The sequence below is a fragment of the Apaloderma vittatum genome, unplaced genomic scaffold (assembly GCF_000703405.1).
Source record: "Apaloderma vittatum isolate BGI_N311 unplaced genomic scaffold, ASM70340v1 scaffold16550, whole genome shotgun sequence".
Taxonomy (NCBI): domain Eukaryota; kingdom Metazoa; phylum Chordata; class Aves; order Trogoniformes; family Trogonidae; genus Apaloderma; species Apaloderma vittatum.
In genome coordinates this window covers 8,740-30,450 of record NW_009693013.1, presented here as the reverse complement: position 1 = coordinate 30,450, position 21,711 = coordinate 8,740, and the positions used below count along the sequence as shown (strand labels likewise).

Below are 21,711 nucleotides of genomic sequence, written 5' to 3'. Positions count from 1 at the left end.
TGTTTGATTAGCAGCAGAACTGCATTCTTCCAAGATTTTCCTCAGATTTCTTAAAACTTTTCTTTGAAGTATTCTGCTTTTCTTGGAACTGAACTTGCTCTCCCACCTTCATTCCTTTTCAATCATAGTATCTAAAAACAGGGTACATTTTAATTATTAGAACTGTCATGGGAAACGTGAAAGTCTGATGCTCCTTCAGTTCTTAGTACAGGCTGTACTTTGCTGGATGTGATGGATAAGCCTTTCAGTCCTATATTAAAAGCTTGAAAGCTAATTAATGGCACAAAATTACTGTATCTTCTAATCTTTCCTTTTCTTTTCCTGAAGACCTGATTCAGAGCAGCAGGATAGAGAAGTGCCATGACAGTTTTGTGCTCCTTTGTTTTCCCACGCATACTCAACTTGATAATTAAATGCACAATGAGTAATTCCTTTGAAATTATTTATAAGAAGTCATCTTTGGTCACAAAAGTTTCTGAATTTCAATGAGTTGATGTTTTATATGTTTCAAATGTTATTTCTACGCATCTGCTTGGAAGATCTACTCCAGTGTGAATGGGCAGTATCTGTCATTAGGTTCTCCCACTCTTGGAAGTGTTAAACAAACAAGTAAATAGCAAATAATTATCTTATTTTTTGGGAGGGGTGAGTTTTAGTCTGTACTACATCACTTATTAATTCACACGTCATATGAAGCCTCCTGTTCAATGAAGAAAAAGGGCTTATTTCAGCATTATGATTTTATTAGACCAGTTGGATTTTAGTTAGATACTTACTTTCCTTGACATCTTTGGAATTAGGTGATGCAGTAGCAGGGTTGCTGAAGTTCTGATTCAACTCTGTTGCCTGCTCAGTGGGGTTGGGTGTAGACGTGTCCTGCTTCACCGCAGGTGATGTCAGAGTGATGCTGGTGGGGTTGACTGAAGAATTCTCGCTGGAGAGTGCCACAGCCAAAGTGCTGCTGTAGGTGTCCGTGGCATTACTTGGTGTTGCTGTGGAGGTAGAAGCGACTGCAGCACTTTTGGTCACTCCAAAAGAGTCACTCATTGTTGTAAATGTTGTTAAAGATGTTGGGATGCTGTTTAATCTTGCAGTAGAGTTATTTATTCCATCTTTTGCTACCCCTGACGGTAACATGGTGCCACCAGAGGACCTCGAGGCTGTGCTGTGTGGCCAAGTGCTCATCTCTGTTCTTTTAATTACATTTCCTTTGCCATCAATGGTTGTTGATACAGCAAGACTGGTGGTGGAAGGATTTATGGTAGCAGTTGTCAGCAGAACTGATGGCTTTGAAGTTGTTTGCAGCATAGACTGATTTTTATTTGTAATTGAACCACTTGTTGCATTTACTTCTCTGCCTTCAGCATTGCTTTTGTTGCATTGCAGCCTTACAAGCAGAAAAATGAAAATCATTCCACAGGAGGGTTGCATGCTGTTGACTTCAAAATTTTTTTTGTTATGTACAGAACCTGCAAGAAATTAATTTTTGTCGATTATTTTAAATTGCAAAACAAAGCTACTCAGTTAAGGCACAAATAAGCTGGTAAAACAAGTTAGTGTTATACTACAGAAATCTCACTAGTTTAGCACGTGTTGATACTGAAAACTTTACATCCCTGAGTGTTAGTAACCTAAAGAATGACCTAAAGCAATATTGACGGTAAACAAAAGCTTTTTGCCCAAGAAAATTCCATGGTTCTGTAAACAGGACTCATACTCAGGGGGGAATAATTCCAAACCACTCTGCTGTAAAGTGAGGTGATGATACTTATTTGGATGGCCTGCTCAAGGCAGTGTTCGCTGAGCAGGCACCGACTCCAAGAACATGCTAAAGAGTTTATGCACTGGTGCAAAGTTTGTAAGCGCATGCTTTCATTTTAACATTATTATTGTTGTAAATCAGTGGCATGGTTTTTCCTTCCTTGTATTAATAGTCATATTAGTGAACAAAGTGGTTTTCATCTAATCACTCATTATCCCTTCACTGTAACTAAATTACGTGGGGAAATTATGCTCAATTCACTCTAACTGTAATTTTAATTTGCAAAGCAGTGTACAAAAGAGTCAATTATTTTGCAGAACGAATTCTTTATCTTTTTTTCTCTTTGGCATACTTGTCTAATGTTCTTCATGGGAGACCATAGGGAAGAAACCTCCTTGCTTCGAAAGGTGCATACTGTAATTCTCAGGTTGGGATGAGCTGCTTCCTGGAAATCCTTTTGTTTGTAGTTGCACTTTTACTAGTGCAACATTAATGTTCATACAGTTTAGAAAAACACTGAAGTTCTTCAAAGATATTTTTTGCCTTTAGAGCTTCATATGCTATTGCAGTAGAACAGCAGTGTTGTAGATTAGTCAAAGTTGCAGAAGAGCCCAAACCTTAAATTAACTGGTCAAGTAAGTTTAAGGAATCCATGAACAGATTATTGATGAAAAAATAGTCTCACTTTTTGATTCACTGGTATTGAAGTTACTCGGTGCAGTAGGTGTAGCCTGAAGTGAGTAGAAATGACATTGGTATCGGATTAGGCTGCAGTTCAGTTAACTAGATTAGCTCCACCTGGTTTTAGGATGAAAAACGAAGTTTTTACATAGAATGTTCACCAGCATGTTTCTTCAGTGAGTTTTGCATTCTGCATTTGTTTCTGTTCTGCTAGAGTCAAACTGCAGCTGCTGAGACCTATGACAGCCGGGTATAAAAAAGAAAGAATGCTAAAATTTCTCCTTCGGTGTATGGTTTCGTGAAGAGATGTAGTGGCCCTTATTTGAGGAATTCACCAAGATGTGAACGCAATTTCCCATAAAAATGTCCCTCCAGTGTGACCTCCAGTATTCATTGATTGTGTCTATGCTGGAAAATGTGTAGCCCAGTTGCAAGAGACCTGTAGAAGTGCTGAGGACTGGATACCCACTCTTCCCATGTTTCTGGAGGAGTTTACTCTGAATTTGCCACAATCTCTTCACTCTGAGCACCTTTTTATGAGCTGGCCCATGTGAGGCTGTTTCTGGAGCCGTCATTTATCTCAGTGACGGGGGCGCCCAGTGGTCTAAGCCAATGGGCAGCAAGCGGGGATGATCAGGAGACTTTACAAGCATGTTCCTGATGTGGGTTAAAATGCTAATGTAGGTACCACCATGCTGAGGTGGCTGTAGTTCTGTATTATACAGACTTCTTTATTTTAGATGAAGTAAATTGAGAAAAAGCTCCAAAAATCCTTGTTATTAGTAAAGGTTGAGGTTACTTTGCAGCAGGAAGTTTTCAATATGAAGCTACTAGTGAACATACAGGTGCACCTGCACACCTGCTTTCTCGGTGAAGCTCTGCTCCTGTTCAAATCAACCTCTCCTGGATCTAAGGACTTCACCGTGAAGGTTGTGCATCTGGCTTTGTGTTTTGCTTAAACTGCTTAGATTTGCACTGATTATTTCTGGAACACAGTAAAAAAATTGCCTTAATGAATTCTTACATGGCAATTTTCATCTAAATGTATAACCAGTGGTGTATTAAGTGTTTAAAAATAGATTTTTGGTATGATAAAGTAATTGCAACATGTATTTCCTGAACACAATCCAGCATCTGCCAGTGACAGGTGTAATGTCTGCCAAACCTCTGCAACTGTCAGAAAATAACCCTTTCAGCTCCTTCTTATGAGTAGATAATATAATCTTCAGAACTATAAATTCAAAGGTCATTCTTTTGCATGTCAGTAAACTGGTCCTTGCACTGTTTCCTTTCCTTAGAGTAGTGATTAGAAAGTATTTTAATTTATTGTAGTAAATGGTGACATGACAAGCAGATTATTAATGGCACTTCTTTGTTTCTTGTAGCCTGGAGTAGCATGTTTATATTTGCAGAGCTTCCACACTTCTTATGCTTTTTAAGCCTCATAAAGCACATTTCACCTTTACATCAGTGATCCAAAAATAGGCTGAACAAATGTAAAGCAAGATATAGAGAACTTGTCTTTTAGAAATCAGAAAGAAATTAGCAAATGGTATTCCCAGAAACATATTGGATTTTTGCTCCTGTGGCTCTCTGCTCTAAAATTCTCTAATTAATTTATCTTTTCCCCTCTGTTACTAGCTAGCAACCTGACAAATGTGGGGGTATAACTAATCTCAGGAAAAGCAATGCCTTTCCTTACAAAAATTTTGTATGAAGTAGCATACACAGAATACTTCCCTTCACCACCACCTCCTTAGCATTTAAAATGGGCCCTGAACTGACTCTGGGAGAAATTCCATGCTTGCTCGATAAGGAGCACAAATACACACTAAAGAAAAGTATGGATTTGAGTGAAATATTGTCATTGCTTGTGCTTACTGCTTCTCTCCTTTGATGTTTGAATCATGGAACTTTTTTTTTTTCTTTTTTAAGTTATTTTCTCAGGAATGCACTCTAAGTAGAATTTGACTGCAAAAGCACTGATTGCCTTCCTGAAAACTTCTGTAAAAGAACATCATGATTATTAATTAGCTTCACTAATAAGCATTAAAAAAACCCCAACAACCCCCAGACTTACCTTTGAGCTCTACAACATCTGCCAGAACCTGCTGAAATACTGCTCTGGCCTGGAGTGCAGTGGGTCTGGCAGGGAACGGGGAGCACAGGTACAGCAACCGTGGCGGGGACAGGGGCCAGGAACGCGCCGTGCGGGTGAGCCGAGGTGGGGCAGGAACCAGCCCGACTGACTTTGCTGCTGTCAAGACCGAGCTCTGTCATTACAGAGTCCACAGAAATTGCGGTGTTTATGGTAAAGTGGGTAGGCAGTGCTTATTGCTTAATCCTTTGAAAGTCTTTGAACCGGTGCTTCAGAAGGGTGACTGTTTTCTGTAAACTATAGAAACTATTGTTCCATGTACTGTGCAACTAATAATTTAATAAATGATAGCTTCTTTTTATCGCAGAGTTTCCTACGGTACGCTTTGTGAGGTGAAAAGTGGGAAAGGCTTGTGCCAAATAAAGCAGCAAAATGAGTTCTGTTAAGAAAAACATGCTGCTAAAAAGATCTGATCCTATCTCTAAATATGTTCACAGTTGCAATAATTTAAGATGATGGTCTAAATCAAAATTTTCTGAATTTATCAGATGTCAATAATTTTTACTTTGGAATACATAACCATCTGGGGATCTGAATGTTAAAACTCTCCTTGCCTTAGAAGGTGAGGGAGTCAGGCATATCATATGTAACTTAATATGCTCATTTAGTTAACCCATGATTTTTTTTTATTCTTTAATTCTTTATGTATATTTATTCTAGGCTGGTATGTGGTGAAGAGCATCTCAGAAATGTTTCAGTATTGTGTGACTGAGTGGAATGCCACGATGTCATCATCTATTTCCACTTTACATTTTTAAGGAACCAAGTGCAAATACTATTTTGTAACTTATTCTTGAGATAAGTGTTGAGGTTATGGCATATACAGGAGGTGTTTATATGGGAGCAACAAGTGGTGTTTTCTTGAAAATACTGCAGTGGACAAGTGAAAGATTTTCTGTGAAATGGATCAAGTTCTACCCTTTCTAATATCTTTTTTGCGGAAATAAATTATTTGTGTGGCATGAGGTGAGGTGGCCTGTGAGAGGAGAGAGGACAGTCTGATCCTGTGGGTTTGGGTTTCTTAGGACTCTAGTAGCATTCTCTGCAGTGTGTAGCAACAATATTTAGCATTGTGTCTGGGTGGGCATGCATGGAACAGATTGATGATGAGATCTGAAAGCAAGCACCCCAAATTTTTGTCCAAATTTAGACCTTACATAGCATTAACCAAGTGCTAAGTGATATACTAGGGTCAACAGCCTACTTCACACCAGCACACATGCATTATGGTGCTGAGAAATACATAGTTTTTTTAAAAAGAATGGTTATTTGAATAGATACATGTTTGAAAACAGCAAGACCTTAAATATATTAGGGGGCTGCTTATCTCAGTCAGTTGAGCGTGGTGCTAACAATGCCAAGGTTGCGGGTTCGATTCCCGTTCGGTCCCCATGTGTTGCCTGATCTAGTCAAGAGGTGGCGTCCCTGGTGGCAGGGAGGCTGGATTAAAATGATCTCTAAGGTCCCTTCCAGCCTAGGCCATTCTATGATTCTATATAGGCTGCAATTCTGTTGAAGTGTAGCTATTACAGGGATGTGAAAGTCAGGCCCCTCTAGTGCTGCCCTGGGCCTCCATGTTAGGCTCGGGAAGGTACCTTGCTCTCTCTTCTGTTTGTTAGCACATCTGCTAGGAAAAGTAAAAACCGTTTGCCTGAGTGACTTAGCACTGACTGGAAGATGCTCTGCTTGTGACTCGGTTCTTGGCTGAGTGTCACACACCTGCAGTGCTGGCCCTGAGCTGTTCTTGGAAGGCAAAACCCCCAGCAGTGAGCCCAGGCATGAACAGATCTGAGCTGAGGCCGTATGGAGCCGAGGTGGTCCAGAGTGCTCCAGGAGTGGGAGATGAGGCTGAGCTGTCATTCGTCTGGAGCCTGGATTTATCAGGTGGCAGCTGCAATTCTAAAGAGTGTTTCTCAGTTGTGGGTGTGGTACCAAAGCCATAGGACCGCTTTTAATGCATGGCTTGGCTGTGAAAGAGTCTCACTGGATAAAACCAAACAAGTAATTGAGCTGAGTATTCGGAAGGGACCTGGCTGGCCTAGTTCCTTACTGAAAATCTTTTGCAATAACTTTTTGGGGAATAAACACGTTGTTCATCTTGACACAGTGGCTCTTGTAAAACATTTGGAAGTGATCTGCTCACATAATAGTCTTGGGTTCTCTGGATTCTTGGTTTTGTTTGGGTTTCTTTCTCTGCTCTCTCGTTTCCTTCCGTAGCATTGAACAGTGGCCGTTTGTCATTTCTTGACAATGTCAGAAAATTTGTTTTACACTAAGATTGTATGAACATATCTTTCCTGTCTGCCTTAACCATCAAGCATCACTCTACTTATCTTATTCGTTATTTATAGGCAGTGATATGGTGAATGTCTGCTAAGTTGTACTCATTGTGCTTTAATATAGTATATGGATAAATTATATATCTATAATTGCAATAGCTGTATATAATATATATATAAATCAAATAAGATGTTAAACAGAAATATAGAAAAAGTTCGGAATTTGAGACCATTCTATTCAATTTGAGCTAGAAATCGTCCTTCTGAGCAGCTGGCCTGCGAGAAGGAAGCGAGTCTTCTTGCTCCTGCTTTGAAATCACTGTTTTCCAGGGGACAATTGGACAAGCCCACATTTTGTCAGGAATCCCACCAAAACAGGGTGTCTCGCTCTCAGTGGCAAATGACAGAATTTGGAAAATCAGAGTTACTTATCAGTTGTAATTATTTTTATAGGACCTACCAAAAATACTAACTGCATGGAGAATCTACACATAGATTAGAAATAATTGTCTGAAGCAATATTTTAGTAGTTAAGTATAAAGCTGGTAGAGCTGGGGAAGAAGTGAGGTTGTCCTGATTCGAACTGAATAAAATGAGATCATAATTCAGCTCTTTCTTAATAGATACCATTGTGTATGCATATCTTTTTTTCTTCAGGAAAAAATTTTAAACCATATAGATTTTAGATAAAATTAAAAGTAAAATTATGATCTAAAAGGGACAGAAGTGTCTCATTAACAGATACGGATATCTCTGTACTGGTGTAACAGACAGCAAAAAAATTTATTCTTAGATAAACATTCTAAAGTAGTGTTCAATTTTAACAGTGATTATCCTGAAGTTACTTATGGTTTTCAAATTCTATGGAGAAAACAGCCAGAAAGTGGCTAATGACAGTTAACATATTACATATTGCTGATTTTCTTGAGATATGCATGGTCTTTTTTCTTTCTTTTCCATAATTAAAATGCAGTTGATGATTTTCACAGCTACAGTCTTTCTGGAGTTTTGGAAAAGACGGAGAGCTGTGTTAACCTATGACTGGGACCTCATAGACTGGGAAGATGAAGAGGTAAGACTAAACAGAAATAAACTTGAAAATCTTGATATCAGCATGATTTAACTGTAAATATGTTGTATGCCCATAATCTGATTTTGTCATTCATTTTATGTTTGTATTTATAACACTGGTTGCAGAATAAAGTATACTTGAGACTATACAAGGATACTTTGCCTTCTGCAACTAGCATTATAATTCTAATTCCACATTCATTAAAAGTATCCTTTGAAAAACTGAGTGGAAATACTTGCCTGTAGAGAGCACAGGAGCTATGACTGATGTCAATGCAGATGCCTTTCAAACCTAAGATTTCTTGTACTGGAGATTCCTAATCCTGCCTATAAAAAGGACCAAGACCACTAAAAGGACAGGAACTAGATATTACATCCTTCTGAGAGGCATAACTTACCCTTTAACATTCTGCTATCAGCATCAGCAATAATGACATTATTTTATTACTTCATAAATGACTAGTGAGCGTGGCTGTAATTAACTATACTGGGGATTTAACTGCAGTCTAAGTCGACAGACACTTTACCATCACTTGTTTTATAGCTTTCCACGGATGCATAGATAACAGCTGGTGGCTTTCACACCACAAAAAACACCATCATAACTGGCATTAATTTATAGTTTTCATATAAATTTCTGCAGAGAAACGAGTGTTTAAGTCAGTGTTATGACCCATGATCCTTTCAATGCCCTCACATAATGGGGAAGGCTCTTATGGTTTCTGTTCCTCGTTGGTCTCTGGCACTGTTTCCAAGGTTTTTCAAAAGAGCAAATGATTTGGACATTTGAGTTGGAGCATTATAAAAAAGAATTTGTATCAGTTCCTACAGCATGTCTATGTCTGATTTTTGAAACGTCAATGAAGTAAGTAGTACAACCAATTCCTGTCATTCCAGGAAGAGCTGCGCCCTCAGTTTGAGGCTAAATATTCCCAAGTGGAAAGAGTAAATCCCATCACAGGAAAACCTGAACCTTTTCAGCCTTTCCCTGACAAGCTCAGTCGACTGATGGTGTCTGTCTCAGGAATATTCTTCATGGTAATGTTAAAAAATATTGGAATTATTGTAGTCTTTAATCTTATTCTGATGTAAACAGTAAGGCAGATCATGAGTGCATTCATTAAGATTAGTGGATTTGCGTAATGCAAGCATAACTGATTATCTCAGTCTTACTGTTTGTTTATGGATCTCTTTCTTTTAAAAGATGCAATATTGTAAAAGAACAGTAAATAAATTTTTTATTCAATCTAGTATTTTTGTTCTCTCGAAGTCTGCTCACTAAAACAAATGGCATGTTTTAAAACGCTTGTAAGTTTATTAATTCAGTAGAAAATATTTCAGATATGACTTATTTTGTTCTAATATCTCTGCTTATAAATACTCACCTGTAGATTTCACTAGTCCTCACCGCAGTGTTTGCAGTTGTGGTGTATCGTCTGGTGGCCATGGAGCAGTTTGCTTCTTTCAAGTGGTATTTCATCAAGAAGTATTGGCAGTTTGCAACCTCTGGCACTGGAGTCTGTATCAATTTTATGATCATCATGTCACTCAATGTTGTAAGTCTTCTTTTAAAGGAGGGATTAATTTTTACGAGGTTACTGACTTTACTGTATATCAGATATATACATGGTCTTGCTTATTCGTATAGCAACCTTTTACAATACATCTCATCTCTAAATGGAACTTCAATATGTTCTTGGCTGAGAAATTTTTCTGATATTTTTTAATTGATAACTTTGAATTTTTCCCTTTCTAATTTAAAATACAGCTGTGGTATCAGTATTGCACAGTCCTAGAATCACTGTGATCCATTATTTCAGTTTAAGCTTTTCCTGTCATGTAACAGCACAGGTTTAGTCTATTTAATTTGCTGTGATAGCACAATGTACATTGGTATAAACTCTCTTCTTTCTGCTGCAATATAATTTATCATTTTTCTATTCCCCTGCAGGCACAGACAGGTAGAAAGGAAAAATAGCACAGCAAACAAAGGCTTTTAATTCTGTTGAGATTGTGCGCTTGCTTCAATGCCATCCTTCAAAACTGTCTTGTATTTATTTCTATTGAAAATAAATTGCTATTAATAGTAAATACTGAAGGAATTTTTTTTAAACTTGATAATCACCTTGGACTGAGTGTCATATAAAATAAACACTAGAGATAGTCAATGCATAGACAGACAAGAACATTTTCAGTAGGAGGCCGTTATCCTCGCTAGTAAGCATATTCATGCAAAGGGAAATTGTATTGTGTAAAGGCTTTTGCCTTTTTGACTTTTTGATCACATAGATTTGCTCCTGAAGTTAGAGGATAAGCATCTAACTGTTCATTAACAGAACCTTTTATGTCTGCACACTTCTCTTCATCTATTGGCTCTTGATTCATTTACTGTCTATTTAATGTATATACTTACATACATGTATTTGCATGCATAAATTGAACAGGACTGAAGTTGTTCAATGAAGTCTTTACATCCTATAGTTTTAGCTACAACTTTGCCCTCCCTTCTGTTTCCAGATACTTTGATGCAGTAGGGCAACACCTATGCTTTTGATGCTTTTTCTCACTCTGGATTTATCATCACAATGGACAGGATTGTGCTATACTTATACTATCTCTTATTTCTGTTTTAGGTGTATGAAAAGGTTGCCTATCTCCTGACAGACTTGGGTATGTAGGCCTTTACTAGTGCTGTGGTTCTTGCTAGCTGTGGTATATACTGCTGTGTTTCCATAAAATAGGAGTTTGAAAACTTTGTCTATGCGCAGTATGATTCTAGCATTTCCCTAAGCAAGTGAGAAATATCAGGCAAAAAAAATTATCTTACTATTCAGTAAGCAAATAATAGAAAATAAAGGAGTTTATTCTTCTACTTCTTTTAAATTTTATAGCATAAATTTAAAAATTGTCATAATGAAGCAAAAGTCAAAATGTATTTTTTGTTAGAATGCTACACCAGATTTTTTCCATTTTTTAAAACTGCTTGATTTTTCTTACATTTTTTAACTTGAACTATCATATAGAAGAAATGGATTAAGATAAGATTACATTGTCCAAGTTTGAAATGTTATATCATAAATTTTAGAGTAGCTCTTAATTCTGTCACGTTAAAAATTTACACTGAAGGCCTCTAGTCATGATTCAGTCATAGAGGTAAAGCTTTCTAGCTTATGCAATACAAGAAAGCAAAGCCAGCATTTAAGATCCCCTACTATGTGAATCTGTTACCTTTTAGTGTTTCTTACATGCTCACTTTTAGCCCGTGTCAAATTACGCAGTTGATCTTGGCACAGTTGAAAAGCAACCTCGTTGCTTAAATTTAACAGCTCCCTCTTCTGGTTGAAGTATTGAAGATCATGCATTAAACAAGATGCTCAAAAGTGATCTGTAGTGTTTCAGATAGCAGGCAGCCAAACAGGTTAGAATGTTTCAGAATGTATAGTCAATTTAGCCATATTATTAAAATATTTTAAAATATTTTTTATATCACACTGATTTGTATTCCCACTTAATTTTTTAAATGTATTAAATTGTTCCAGACCCGGGAATGGGGAAGAAAATAGTGATTTCATTTTTCTATGTGTAATGTACATTGTGTCTTTTGACAGAGCACCCTAGAACAGAATCTGAATGGGAAAACAGTTTTGCCTTGAAAATGTTCCTCTTCCAGTTTGTTAACTTGAACAGCTCCATCTTTTACATTGCCTTTTTTCTTGGCAGGTAGGTTTTCTTTACTAACTGCATTTAAAGGAAAACTTCTACATAATCCTCAACTAATTTTGTTGGTTTATTATAGTGAAAGTTTGAACTGCAAGATTTAGATGCAAGTCAGTTTCTGAGGATAATTAATAACACTAAATTTATATTTTAACTGTATGTGAGTGTTGGACCCTTGACATGTTTGCTTATGAAGCTAGACAATAAAAAGTCTGCTTTTTAAGTAGACTTGCATATGGCTTACCTAGTAAATGAAAATTCAGAACCCTTGAAAATAGAGTCATTTATTCAACGTGGGTCTGTATTTAGCTCTGCATTAATAGACTTCAGTAATTTTTTCTTGTTTATTCTCCTGTGGTTAAATTTCGCAGGATCCATTTCTATGCATAGTAAATATTGTCTGGCAGGTCTTGTACAAGAGTGGGAGGCAGAAATTCTGGAACCAGATTTTGTATGTATCTAGCTCAGAGTGTGAGATGCTGGACAGGTCTAACTTTGCTTCATCTTCACTTCGATTTCTTTATGATCAGACTTATTCCTCTAGAACCTACAGAGTATTTCAGATTACCTTCCATAAAGTTTTATAATACAGTTTTGTTCAAGATTGTTTGGGGAAAAAAACCCGAAGCTCTAGTAAAGAGCGTTGGTAATACCTGCTTGTTACGCCCAGTGGTGCATTTGCCACACAGTTTCTAAACTTCCTGCTATCCTCCTACCTGCTGTGTCTAGTAGGACCAGGCATGGTGGTTTTCCTTTCATTTATAACTTTCACTGAAGTCATTAAGAATTTTAATTCAATTCATTATACAAGAATCTGTTAGATCTGTAAAAGCATTTCATCATGATGGGTTTGGAAGTGATTTTGTGCTTGTATGTCTGAGGGTGCAGTCCAGTGCACTTTTAGCGTGGGCAAGCACACCCCTGTGCTGCCGTAAATTCCTCTGTATTGCAGTGTCTTATCTCCTCAGAAGTAGATTAGAGAGTCTGAATATCTAACATCTAAAACCTCTGAAGCTATGATTTTTGCTCTGGACATAATAAAAGCTTAGGTTCACTTGCAGAATGGTAGTTCTTGTTTGCATTCTGAAACCTCCATGTCCTACAGATACCGGATTTAAGCTTACATGTTTTAATCTGTTTATATTTCATGAGTTTGCTCCATGGACGTTGTGAAATAACTACTGGTACACAATGTTCTTGGAATGTCCACTGAGAAACAGAAATCTTTTTTTTATTTTCCAGATTTGCAGGTCGCCCAGGAAAGTACAACAAGCTTTTTAACAGATGGAGACTGGAAGAGGTAAGCAATCCTAGTTTCTGTTCCTGTGAAATTTCCACAAGTGAAAAGGAAATGGCTGAGGGACATGAATTATGTCCAGTTTGAAAGATTTGTTATTCTATGTGCAGGGAAGAGTAACCTCTTTTATAGGATAGGAAACAGGCAATGCATTTTTCCTTCTGCGCTCTCCACTGTGCTGAGTGACTCTGCCCAAGCCACATGGTTCTTTCTACCACTCTCTTTGGGAAGAGCAAAAAATGGTCCCTTACCTTACAGGCATTCCTAGGTCCTGCATGACTGGAATCTCTTGGGTATGTGGAATTTTTGGATGGGGGACATAAACCATCAGCACTTTTATCAGCTGCTTAAGTTTCTGACAGTACAGAAAAGACATGGATAGACCTGTTGGAGCAGAGGACAGACCACAAAAAATGATCAGAGGGATGGAGCCCCTTTCCTATGACAACAGGCTTAAATGGTTGGAATTGTTCAGCCTTGAGAAGAGAAGGCTCCAAGGAGACCTTGTAGTGACCCTCCCAGTACATGAAGGGGTCCTACACAAAAGATGAGAATGAACATTTTAGCAGGGTCTGTCATGATAGGACAAAGCGTAATCTTTTTAAACTAAAAGAGGGTAGATTTAGACTAGGTGTAAGGATGAAATGTTTTGCACTGAGCATGGTGAGATGCCAGAACAGGTTGCCCGGGGAAGTTGTGGATGTGCCCTCCCTGGAAGTGTTAAAGGTCAGGTTGGACAAGGCTTTGAGCAACCTGGTCTAGTGTGGAAGGTGTCCCTGCCAATGGCAGGGCGCTTGGAACTTAGATGATCTTTAAGGTGCCTCCCAACTCAAACTCTTCTATGATTCTATGATTTAAAAGAAGAAAAATAAGATTTTCAAAATTTAGCTTGAACATGTGTTAGAATTGCACCTCACCAGCATGCTGAAGTTATCTCTTATCTCTGTATAATTTACCGTGTATCTAGCACCCATAGCCTTAGCTTAGGTAATATGATCCAGTTCTCGAAGAAATAACATGTCTAAAGGCTGGTCAATGAAAGTCTGTGTTGATATTTCTGTTATTAATGTTAATATTGGTATTAACATTGATGTTAATATTGATATTAAAAGTTTCCACAAACGTTTGAATGTTTTTCATTCACCATCTGGACAAATGAAACTGAAAGGAATTCTCTGATTTTAGCTGCCAATCTTTTTCCATTTCATTTCAGTGTCATCCTAGTGGCTGCTTGATAGATCTGTGTTTACAAATGGGAGTTATTATGGTTTTAAAACAAATGTGGAACAACTTCATGGAACTAGGCTATCCGTAAGTTCAGATGTTTTTCCAAATAGTGTTTACATATTAGTGAGATTCAGTGATAAGAAAAATTATTTTTATGTTTGGAGATTGTTTTCACTTTTTGCATCTCATGTACTGCAGCTTTATTCCCAAGGGAAGCATTAACTGCTGCTCTAAGATAAAGCTTCTCAGGGTATGTTAACCATCTAAATTGTTTATTTTTATTTTATTTTCTATAATACAAACAGAACTGTTCAGCTACTGGAGAGAGTAATAGGCTAAGAGACTTACAGTTCTCTTAAAAGTGAAATAATATGTTTTTGGTAAAAGGTTTCTCATCAAATAATAATTTCATCAAAGTCTCAACCTTGAAAGTATGTCAGAAGGGTTTACACTCACAATGTGCAGTCGTTCTGCAGGTGAGGGGCAATGCACTGTATTATTGTGAGATGTGGATTTCTGAAAGGAAGAAATGCACTTGAAGTATCAGGCTTCCTGTTTTCTCACCCCAGCAGCATGTTAACTCTGTCTGTAATTTATTTTAGAACATGCTTATGTTTCTTTACGGAAAGCAGTGTTTTGTTTTGACAAAACCATTCTTTGCAACCAAGGCAGCAGTTGCTCTTTCAGTAACAAGAGACATCAAGAGCTGAATGCTAAACTAGCTTGAAAAAAAAATACCAACCTGTTAATAAAAATACTTATAAGAAAATTATTTCCCATCTTCAGTCTCTTTATAGTAATATCTGGAAATAACCAATAGGCTTTAATTGCCACCTGTGTCTGTACTGGAAAATATTTTTAATGTGTTTAACACTTTAATTTGTGAGTCTATTACCTACTGACTATGTATAACTACTTTGCGAAAAGACCTCTGCACAGTTTTATAAAAAAGTCTTTAATACTTGTAGCTCCAGCAATACCTTTTTAGATACTTTCTCCTGCTTCAAGAAAAAAAAAATTCAGAACATCTAGATCTTTAGGTTTATTAAAATAGTAAACATGTTCTACCAGTCAATGTATTTTAGTATCATAGAGTTCTTACTGACCTCCACTTTTTTGGTTTGTCTTTTACAGGATTAAAAATAAATCATTATGTAATTTTTAATGCTCTCATTATACATGATTTTTTCTTCTTGCTTTTTTCCTTAGATGTACAGGTAAATCCTACAAAGAAAAAGTTCATGCAATCACAATCCTAATTCTGAAAAGCTTATTTATACAATACCTAACATGGTACATTAAAGATGTAATTAAAATCATAATGCAGAACTTTGAGAACTTTTAGATGGCCTTTGAATTGTGTCTCGTATGATATTGTAAATATTTCCAGAAAATACCTAAGTAAACATTCAGGTCCTATTCAAAACAGGCCTGCTTATTTCAAAACAATATCAGCAAGTATTTTAAATTACTGAGCAGGTACAGTCAGTAATGCTGGTTTTGCTCTAATAAAGTTTATTACAGAATTGGTGGTCACGACGCAAAATGAAGAGAGGAGGGCAATCAATGGAGCATAAAATTTCTCTACCTCAGTGGGAAAAAGATTGGAATCTGCAGCCTATGAATCTCCATGGCTTAATGGATGAATACTTAGAGATGGGTGAGCAAATTTAGGGAGGTGTCAGTTTTCTCCTGAAACTGGAACTATGTTGCACGTTAAAAGATCTTTTGCAGTTCCAATTTCTAACCATAGAAATGCCTGTCTAGTTTTACAGTTTGGCTTTACCACCATCTTCGTCGCTGCCTTCCCACTGGCTCCTCTCCTGGCGTTGCTTAACAATATCATAGAAATAAGGTTGGATGCGTACAAGTTTGTCACGCAGTGGCGAAGACCTATGCCCGCGAGAGCAACAGATATAGGTGAGAAAACTTACTGGCTGTCAGTGATGGGTACCATCTCTTTGTGGTTTTTAATTCAGCATAGCTTAACCCTTCAAATGTTTCTTGTGTCAAGAGTGAAATTGATAATGTAACCTACAGATCTCAAGGACAACTTCCCTGTTAAGGATATACTCAATTACTTAGCTAAGAGGACTTCTCAAATATGCTTTCAACTTCCAATAAAGGATCATAATAGTTGGAATTTTGAAAACAGGCTAAATAGTATTTTAGACTTCTGATTTGTTGAACTCTAGGTCTAAAATGCTATCCAAAATCAATTGAATTTAGAAATTAAATATGAGGACTAAATTCACTTTTAGTTCAAAACTGAATTAAATTAAGAAATCTCCTTCCAAAATCTTCTATTTGGCCTTCAGAACCAAAGATTATGGTCATAGCTTGTTGCTTAGCTGTTTCTTCATGGCAGGGTGTGCCCTAATGTAAGACTTTCTTGAGGTGAAGCCAGTGGTGGCAGGAGTGTGGGTACAGGGCTTGATCTTGAACTAGTTTTTCTTAGTCAATAATTCTTTCTCGATAAGAAAGGAAAACTGTGTGACTAATTATGAGTTTAATAGCACTAGTATGACTTTATATGACTGTGAAAAGCTAATGACTGTTGTCATTTCTCTTGTTTCTAGGTATCTGGTATGGGATTCTGGAAGGAATTGGAGTTCTGGCTGTCATCACCAATGCCTTTGTTATTGCCATTACTTCTGATTACATTCCACGTTTTGTCTATGCATATAAATATGGTCCCTGTACAGATCAAGGGTACAGACAGGAAAAGTAATTAAGATTTTTTTTTTTTATATTTATGTGTATATTTCAGAGGAAACACACTTTTACTGCTTTGTGTGTTAACATACTTAACATAGTAACATTTTACCTTTTACATCTGTGTGAACCTTCACAGATGTTAAGTGCAAGTAACCCAGCTGTTCCACAGTTGTGTAAGTCTTCTCTTCTGGATGCAAACAACAAAGTTCAGTATAAATCATAGCGATCTTCAGGCTTTCTCTAGTTAAGCTTTTCTTCTCTTCTGCAATAGTTCTGCTCTGTCTTCTCCCTCTATGCTCTCACACATGTATGTATATATGCTCCCAAATCCTCTTTGATCCTGAGTCTTGTTACCCTCAAACTTCCCTGCCTGTTTCTCTTAAGAAGTGATGGCAGCCAAGCTCCAGCAAGACTGGCCTTGACACACTTTAGCCTAACTCTTAGTTCTTAGCTTCAAGTCTATCTTTGTGCTACCAGGTCGGTTTCCTGCACTTCACTCCAGACACTTACCAGTGTCTCTGAACTGTGGGTCTACTGTGCTCTGTCTGCATTTCACACTCTTTAGCATGTCCTTGTACATGATCTAAATGGATCACAGTGCTCATGGGCATCCTCTCTTTCACTTGGAGACCAGTGTCCTATGGAAGTTTTCAAACGGTGGGTTTGGAGGGTTAGTTTGGGTTTTTTTCTTTTACTACAGGAGACAGGGTTACCTCAAGAAAAGGAAGCTAATAGTATAGCATGTCCCACAAGCACAATTTATCTTTATTGCACAGAAGGAAGGATAAGAGTGAAAGCATCAAGGCTTGTCCAGCAAGCCAGTACCGCTGCATTCACAGGCTGTGCCTCAGCTCAGACCGCGGGGGTCTGTCCTTCCTTCCCTCATTGCTCCAACTCTGACGATTCACAGTAGAGATTTACTCTTCTTGTGCTGTCACAGGGCATAAAGAGTGAGGCGGGATGAGACGAAAAGTGAAAATAGCAGAAAAATGTTAGTGCTTATTGTGCACTACCCATTTAACAGAGAACTATGTAACTCCATTTCTTCTTTTGCCAGCAGTTATTCAATACATCATAGCAGACCTGAAGGTTCAAGAGATAGGATAGGATTCCTGATGCATCTCTTTTTAAATGTTTCTTGCCTTTCAGAAGGCCCTTTGTTAAATTACAGGACAGAATTTCCGAGAAGATGAGATGTCTTACGTGTCTGTGGTTTTCCAAAAACAGACAAAAATTTCACTCCTACAGGCATAATTCAATGTATTTATGTGATTTCTGTCGTTAACACTAATAAGTTATTGCCCTTAAAATGTTTTTTTGGTATATATGCACTGTTCATTTCACTGCTGGCGAAAATTGTTCTTTGATTCAACTCATAAAACCTGTCATTTTTTTGGTATATGCTGACGGCAGATTCTGCAAGGGTGTTAAATTATTCTCCTTTCTGCCCTTCTAGTCATCTTTCTAAGTTCAGTAATTTTAGGAGACAGTGAGGGACACTGTAGCAACAATTTTTGGTTTATATCTGCTGGTAGATAAGAAGCAGTTTAACAAAAACTGTTAAAAATAGATTTTTAAATGGTGTCATCCCTGAAATGAACGTTCTTTGTTTCTTTACAATAAAACTTTGCTTCTCTACTTAAAATTTTACAATCGCTTTTTTTTCTGATAAGCAAATAAAATAGTATGCTTACAGTACACAATAGCAGAATATGTTAACATACAGCATCTATACTATATCACCGCTTTATGAAGAAAGTCCTGACTCTATTTTTTTCCCTTTCAGATGCTTAAAAGGATACGTCAACAGCAGTTTATCAGTATTTGATTTGAGTGAACTTGGGATGGGATACACAGGATACTGCCGGTATGTTTCAATGCTCTCCCGTCTTGTAGTACAGGCATAGATGTTAATGCAGACATTAAATTGAAAATTATTGCTTAAATTACTGGTCTAATAGTTTCTTTTGTTGCCTGTAAAAGCTTTGGAGTTCAAGTCTGTTCAACATGGAAGTCTCGGGGGCAAACACTATGTGGTAAGATGCCATACTAACACTGGAAACCTGTGTTCTGAGTTTTTCCAGAACTCTTGCAAGCTGTATCTTTTGTGCCTCTATGAATTATTTCATTTTGAAGTGCCCCGGGCTGCCAAGAAGGATAATAATCCTCATTTTGGTTTTGTTAAGCATTCTAAAGTCTGTATATTAATTAAAATACACAAATGACATTTTTGTTGTCATTTGTTGATCTTTTCCAGGTCAAGATCCCAAACAGTTATGCAAGATGAATATAAGAAATTCAGCATAAATATTATATACAACATTTTATGACTGCACTCATTCTGGATTCAGATTTAGCTCAAATTGACTGAGAAGTTACCAAAATTGTGTAACTTTTATGCAAAATTTGTGTGAAGAATCTCAAATACTTATAAGCAACAATAAGAACCAGTTTAGGGTCAACACACTTCAGCTTAGTGTGTCAGATTGGTAACAATAGATGAAATTGTTTGCTCTGGAGTTTTGGGAGCAAAAAGCCCCATCTTAGAAGAAGCCCTGTTTAATTGCCCGCATTATGGACTATTATTTTCCTTTTCTGTTAAATTCTACTCGATGAGGGTATGTCTTCACTTCAATTTCTCCCCTTTTAGCCAGATCCAGGATAAACTAGAGAACTCTTCACAATGTTCAGGTTTTTAAGCACAGACTAACTTACTGGGTTTTTCTTTGCTTTACAGGTATAGAGACTACAGAGCCCCACCATGGAGTTCAACTCCATATGAATTCACTTTGCAGTTCTGGCATGTCCTGGCAGCACGGCTGGCCTTCATCATAGTGTTTGAGGTTAGTCGTGGAAAGGAACAATTCTTTTCTACTTCTTTAAAGTCTGAGTTGGTTTGGGATTTTTTGCAGTATTTCCACAAAAAGTTGGTTTCATCAACTGCTTGTTCATTATAGTCAAGAGAAAAAGATAATAAAACACCTGCCACAAACTGTCATCAATCAAACAATTAACAGAGCATTCACAGGTTTTAGTCTCTGCAAAATCATATTTCCTTAACACTCATCTTATACATCATGTTTCTCAATCAAATCTTGCATGTTCTATTGAAGAGGAAGAAATGCATGTTATGTGTACATTAAGCACAGTTATTAAAAGTTAAAATTTGTGTCAGGAAAATGATGTGTAACTCTAGCCTTGTAGAAATCCGTGTACTAACTTTGAAGAACGTATTACATACTGTCCAGTTACTTACTTTGACTGCAAGCTCTTAACAAAGACTACTTGTAGGTAGCATCTGCTTTTGTTGTTCAAACTATCCTGCAGTTACATCTTCATTTAGGTTACCATTTCAACTTCTTAGTCCTTAGTTCAACTTCTCAGAAGACTTCAGCATTTTCATGTTTCTGATAGGCTTCTCATTTCCTCCTGTATGCGTGTATATATATTAAAATAAAAACAGGAAATGCTTTTTAGTCATGAATTAAATCTCAGTTCCAGTTTTGCCACAGACTTTGAGGCACTAAAATGTGGTCCTGGAAATGAATATTTATGCATCTTTGAAGCAATGATTTTTGTTCTTCTTTACAGCACCTTGTTTTTGGAATAAAGTCTTTCATTGCCTACCTGATTCCAGACATGCCCAAAGACTTGTGCGACAGAATGAGAAGAGAGAAATACTTAGTCCAGGAAATGATGTATGAGGCTGAACTGGAGCATTTGCAGAGGGAAAGGAAAAAGAATGGGAAACAGTATCACCATGAATGGCCTTAGTCACTACCATGCTGCAACAAAAACACTCTTTGGAGATTGAAGGGTGTAGCTACAAAATGAAGCCAGAGTCTGGCATCAGTGTGTGAGATTCGCGCTGTATATATGTTCTTGCTGGGCAGTACAGTTGCAGGCTTTGTGGGAACTGGAAAATAGATGCTTCCGATGAAGAAAATGAAAAGCCTTACCTGTAACTGGTCTGTGGTGAGCATCCAAGAGAATCAGCACTCAGGAATGTGCAGACAGATTAAAAATTTGGACACTCCAGTTTAAAAAAAGGCAATGAATTTTCATGCTGTTTATGAAGATACTAACAGCATAACAGGAAAACAAAACAAAACAAAACAAAAAACAACAACCAATGAACTTATACAGTAAGGGCATGGCTAAAACCAACTTATGTGATATCCACTACTTCACAGCTTCTGATTGCTCGGCTCCATCTGTAATGCCTCTGAAGAAAAGAGCAATTGTTGCCTTTGTGGCCATAACTCGATATAAATGATCTTTCAGGCTTACTGTTTTGTCAGGTTTGTCCTAGTCTCTTGTTGAGATTGTGGATGTGGTCCTACCCTACAAAAGGGGTCTGTGGCTGCTTAATATATACTATGCAGTTTAAGATTTGCACATTAATTTGTCATTAATTTATCCTTCTAGTTGGAAACCAAAAGTCTAAATTCAAAGAGAAAACAGCAGCACGAAGAGAATGCATCGCATTGCCCACGTTGCAGCTATATTTGAAAATGACGTGGCTGTTGGGTTGTCTTTCTACTTTTGTGTGCAGAAAGGCCACCTCCACACGCTTCCAGGGTGAAAAAACTGTCATTTTCATGCTCTGATGTAGCATGCGGATGTCTAACTGTGTTACCGTTCTCTCTGGCCTGTCTGGGCAGTGATTCCATGACTTCACAGAATGCTAACCTGAAATATTCTCATACAGTGACTTCGTCCTGAATATACAATTAACTCTTTATAGTATGCAAGCTTTTGCAGATATATATCAGACATCCAGTATAATGTTGTGACTTGC

At 37.4% G+C, this 21,711-nt stretch overlaps 1 protein-coding gene across 1 annotated transcript in view; it reads left to right on the top strand.

Moving 5' to 3' along the window:
• ANO4 (anoctamin 4) overlaps nt 1-20,684 on the top strand; it is a gene marked incomplete at its 5' end in the record, with an annotated part of 29,649 nt that extends 8,965 nt beyond the window's left edge. The window contains 13 exons of the mRNA XM_009877630.1: nt 7,870-7,952; nt 8,849-8,989; nt 9,343-9,507; nt 10,585-10,621; nt 11,560-11,671; nt 12,911-12,968; nt 14,179-14,276; nt 15,707-15,852; nt 15,960-16,112; nt 16,772-16,919; nt 18,697-18,777; nt 19,648-19,753; nt 20,502-20,684. Coding sequence (XP_009875932.1) covers nt 7,870-7,952; nt 8,849-8,989; nt 9,343-9,507; nt 10,585-10,621; nt 11,560-11,671; nt 12,911-12,968; nt 14,179-14,276; nt 15,707-15,852; nt 15,960-16,112; nt 16,772-16,919; nt 18,697-18,777; nt 19,648-19,753; nt 20,502-20,684 — 1,511 coding nt within the window. The remainder of the gene's footprint in view (nt 1-7,869; nt 7,953-8,848; nt 8,990-9,342; nt 9,508-10,584; nt 10,622-11,559; nt 11,672-12,910; nt 12,969-14,178; nt 14,277-15,706; nt 15,853-15,959; nt 16,113-16,771; nt 16,920-18,696; nt 18,778-19,647; nt 19,754-20,501) is intronic.
• Between the last annotated feature and the right edge of the window lie 1,027 nt (nt 20,685-21,711).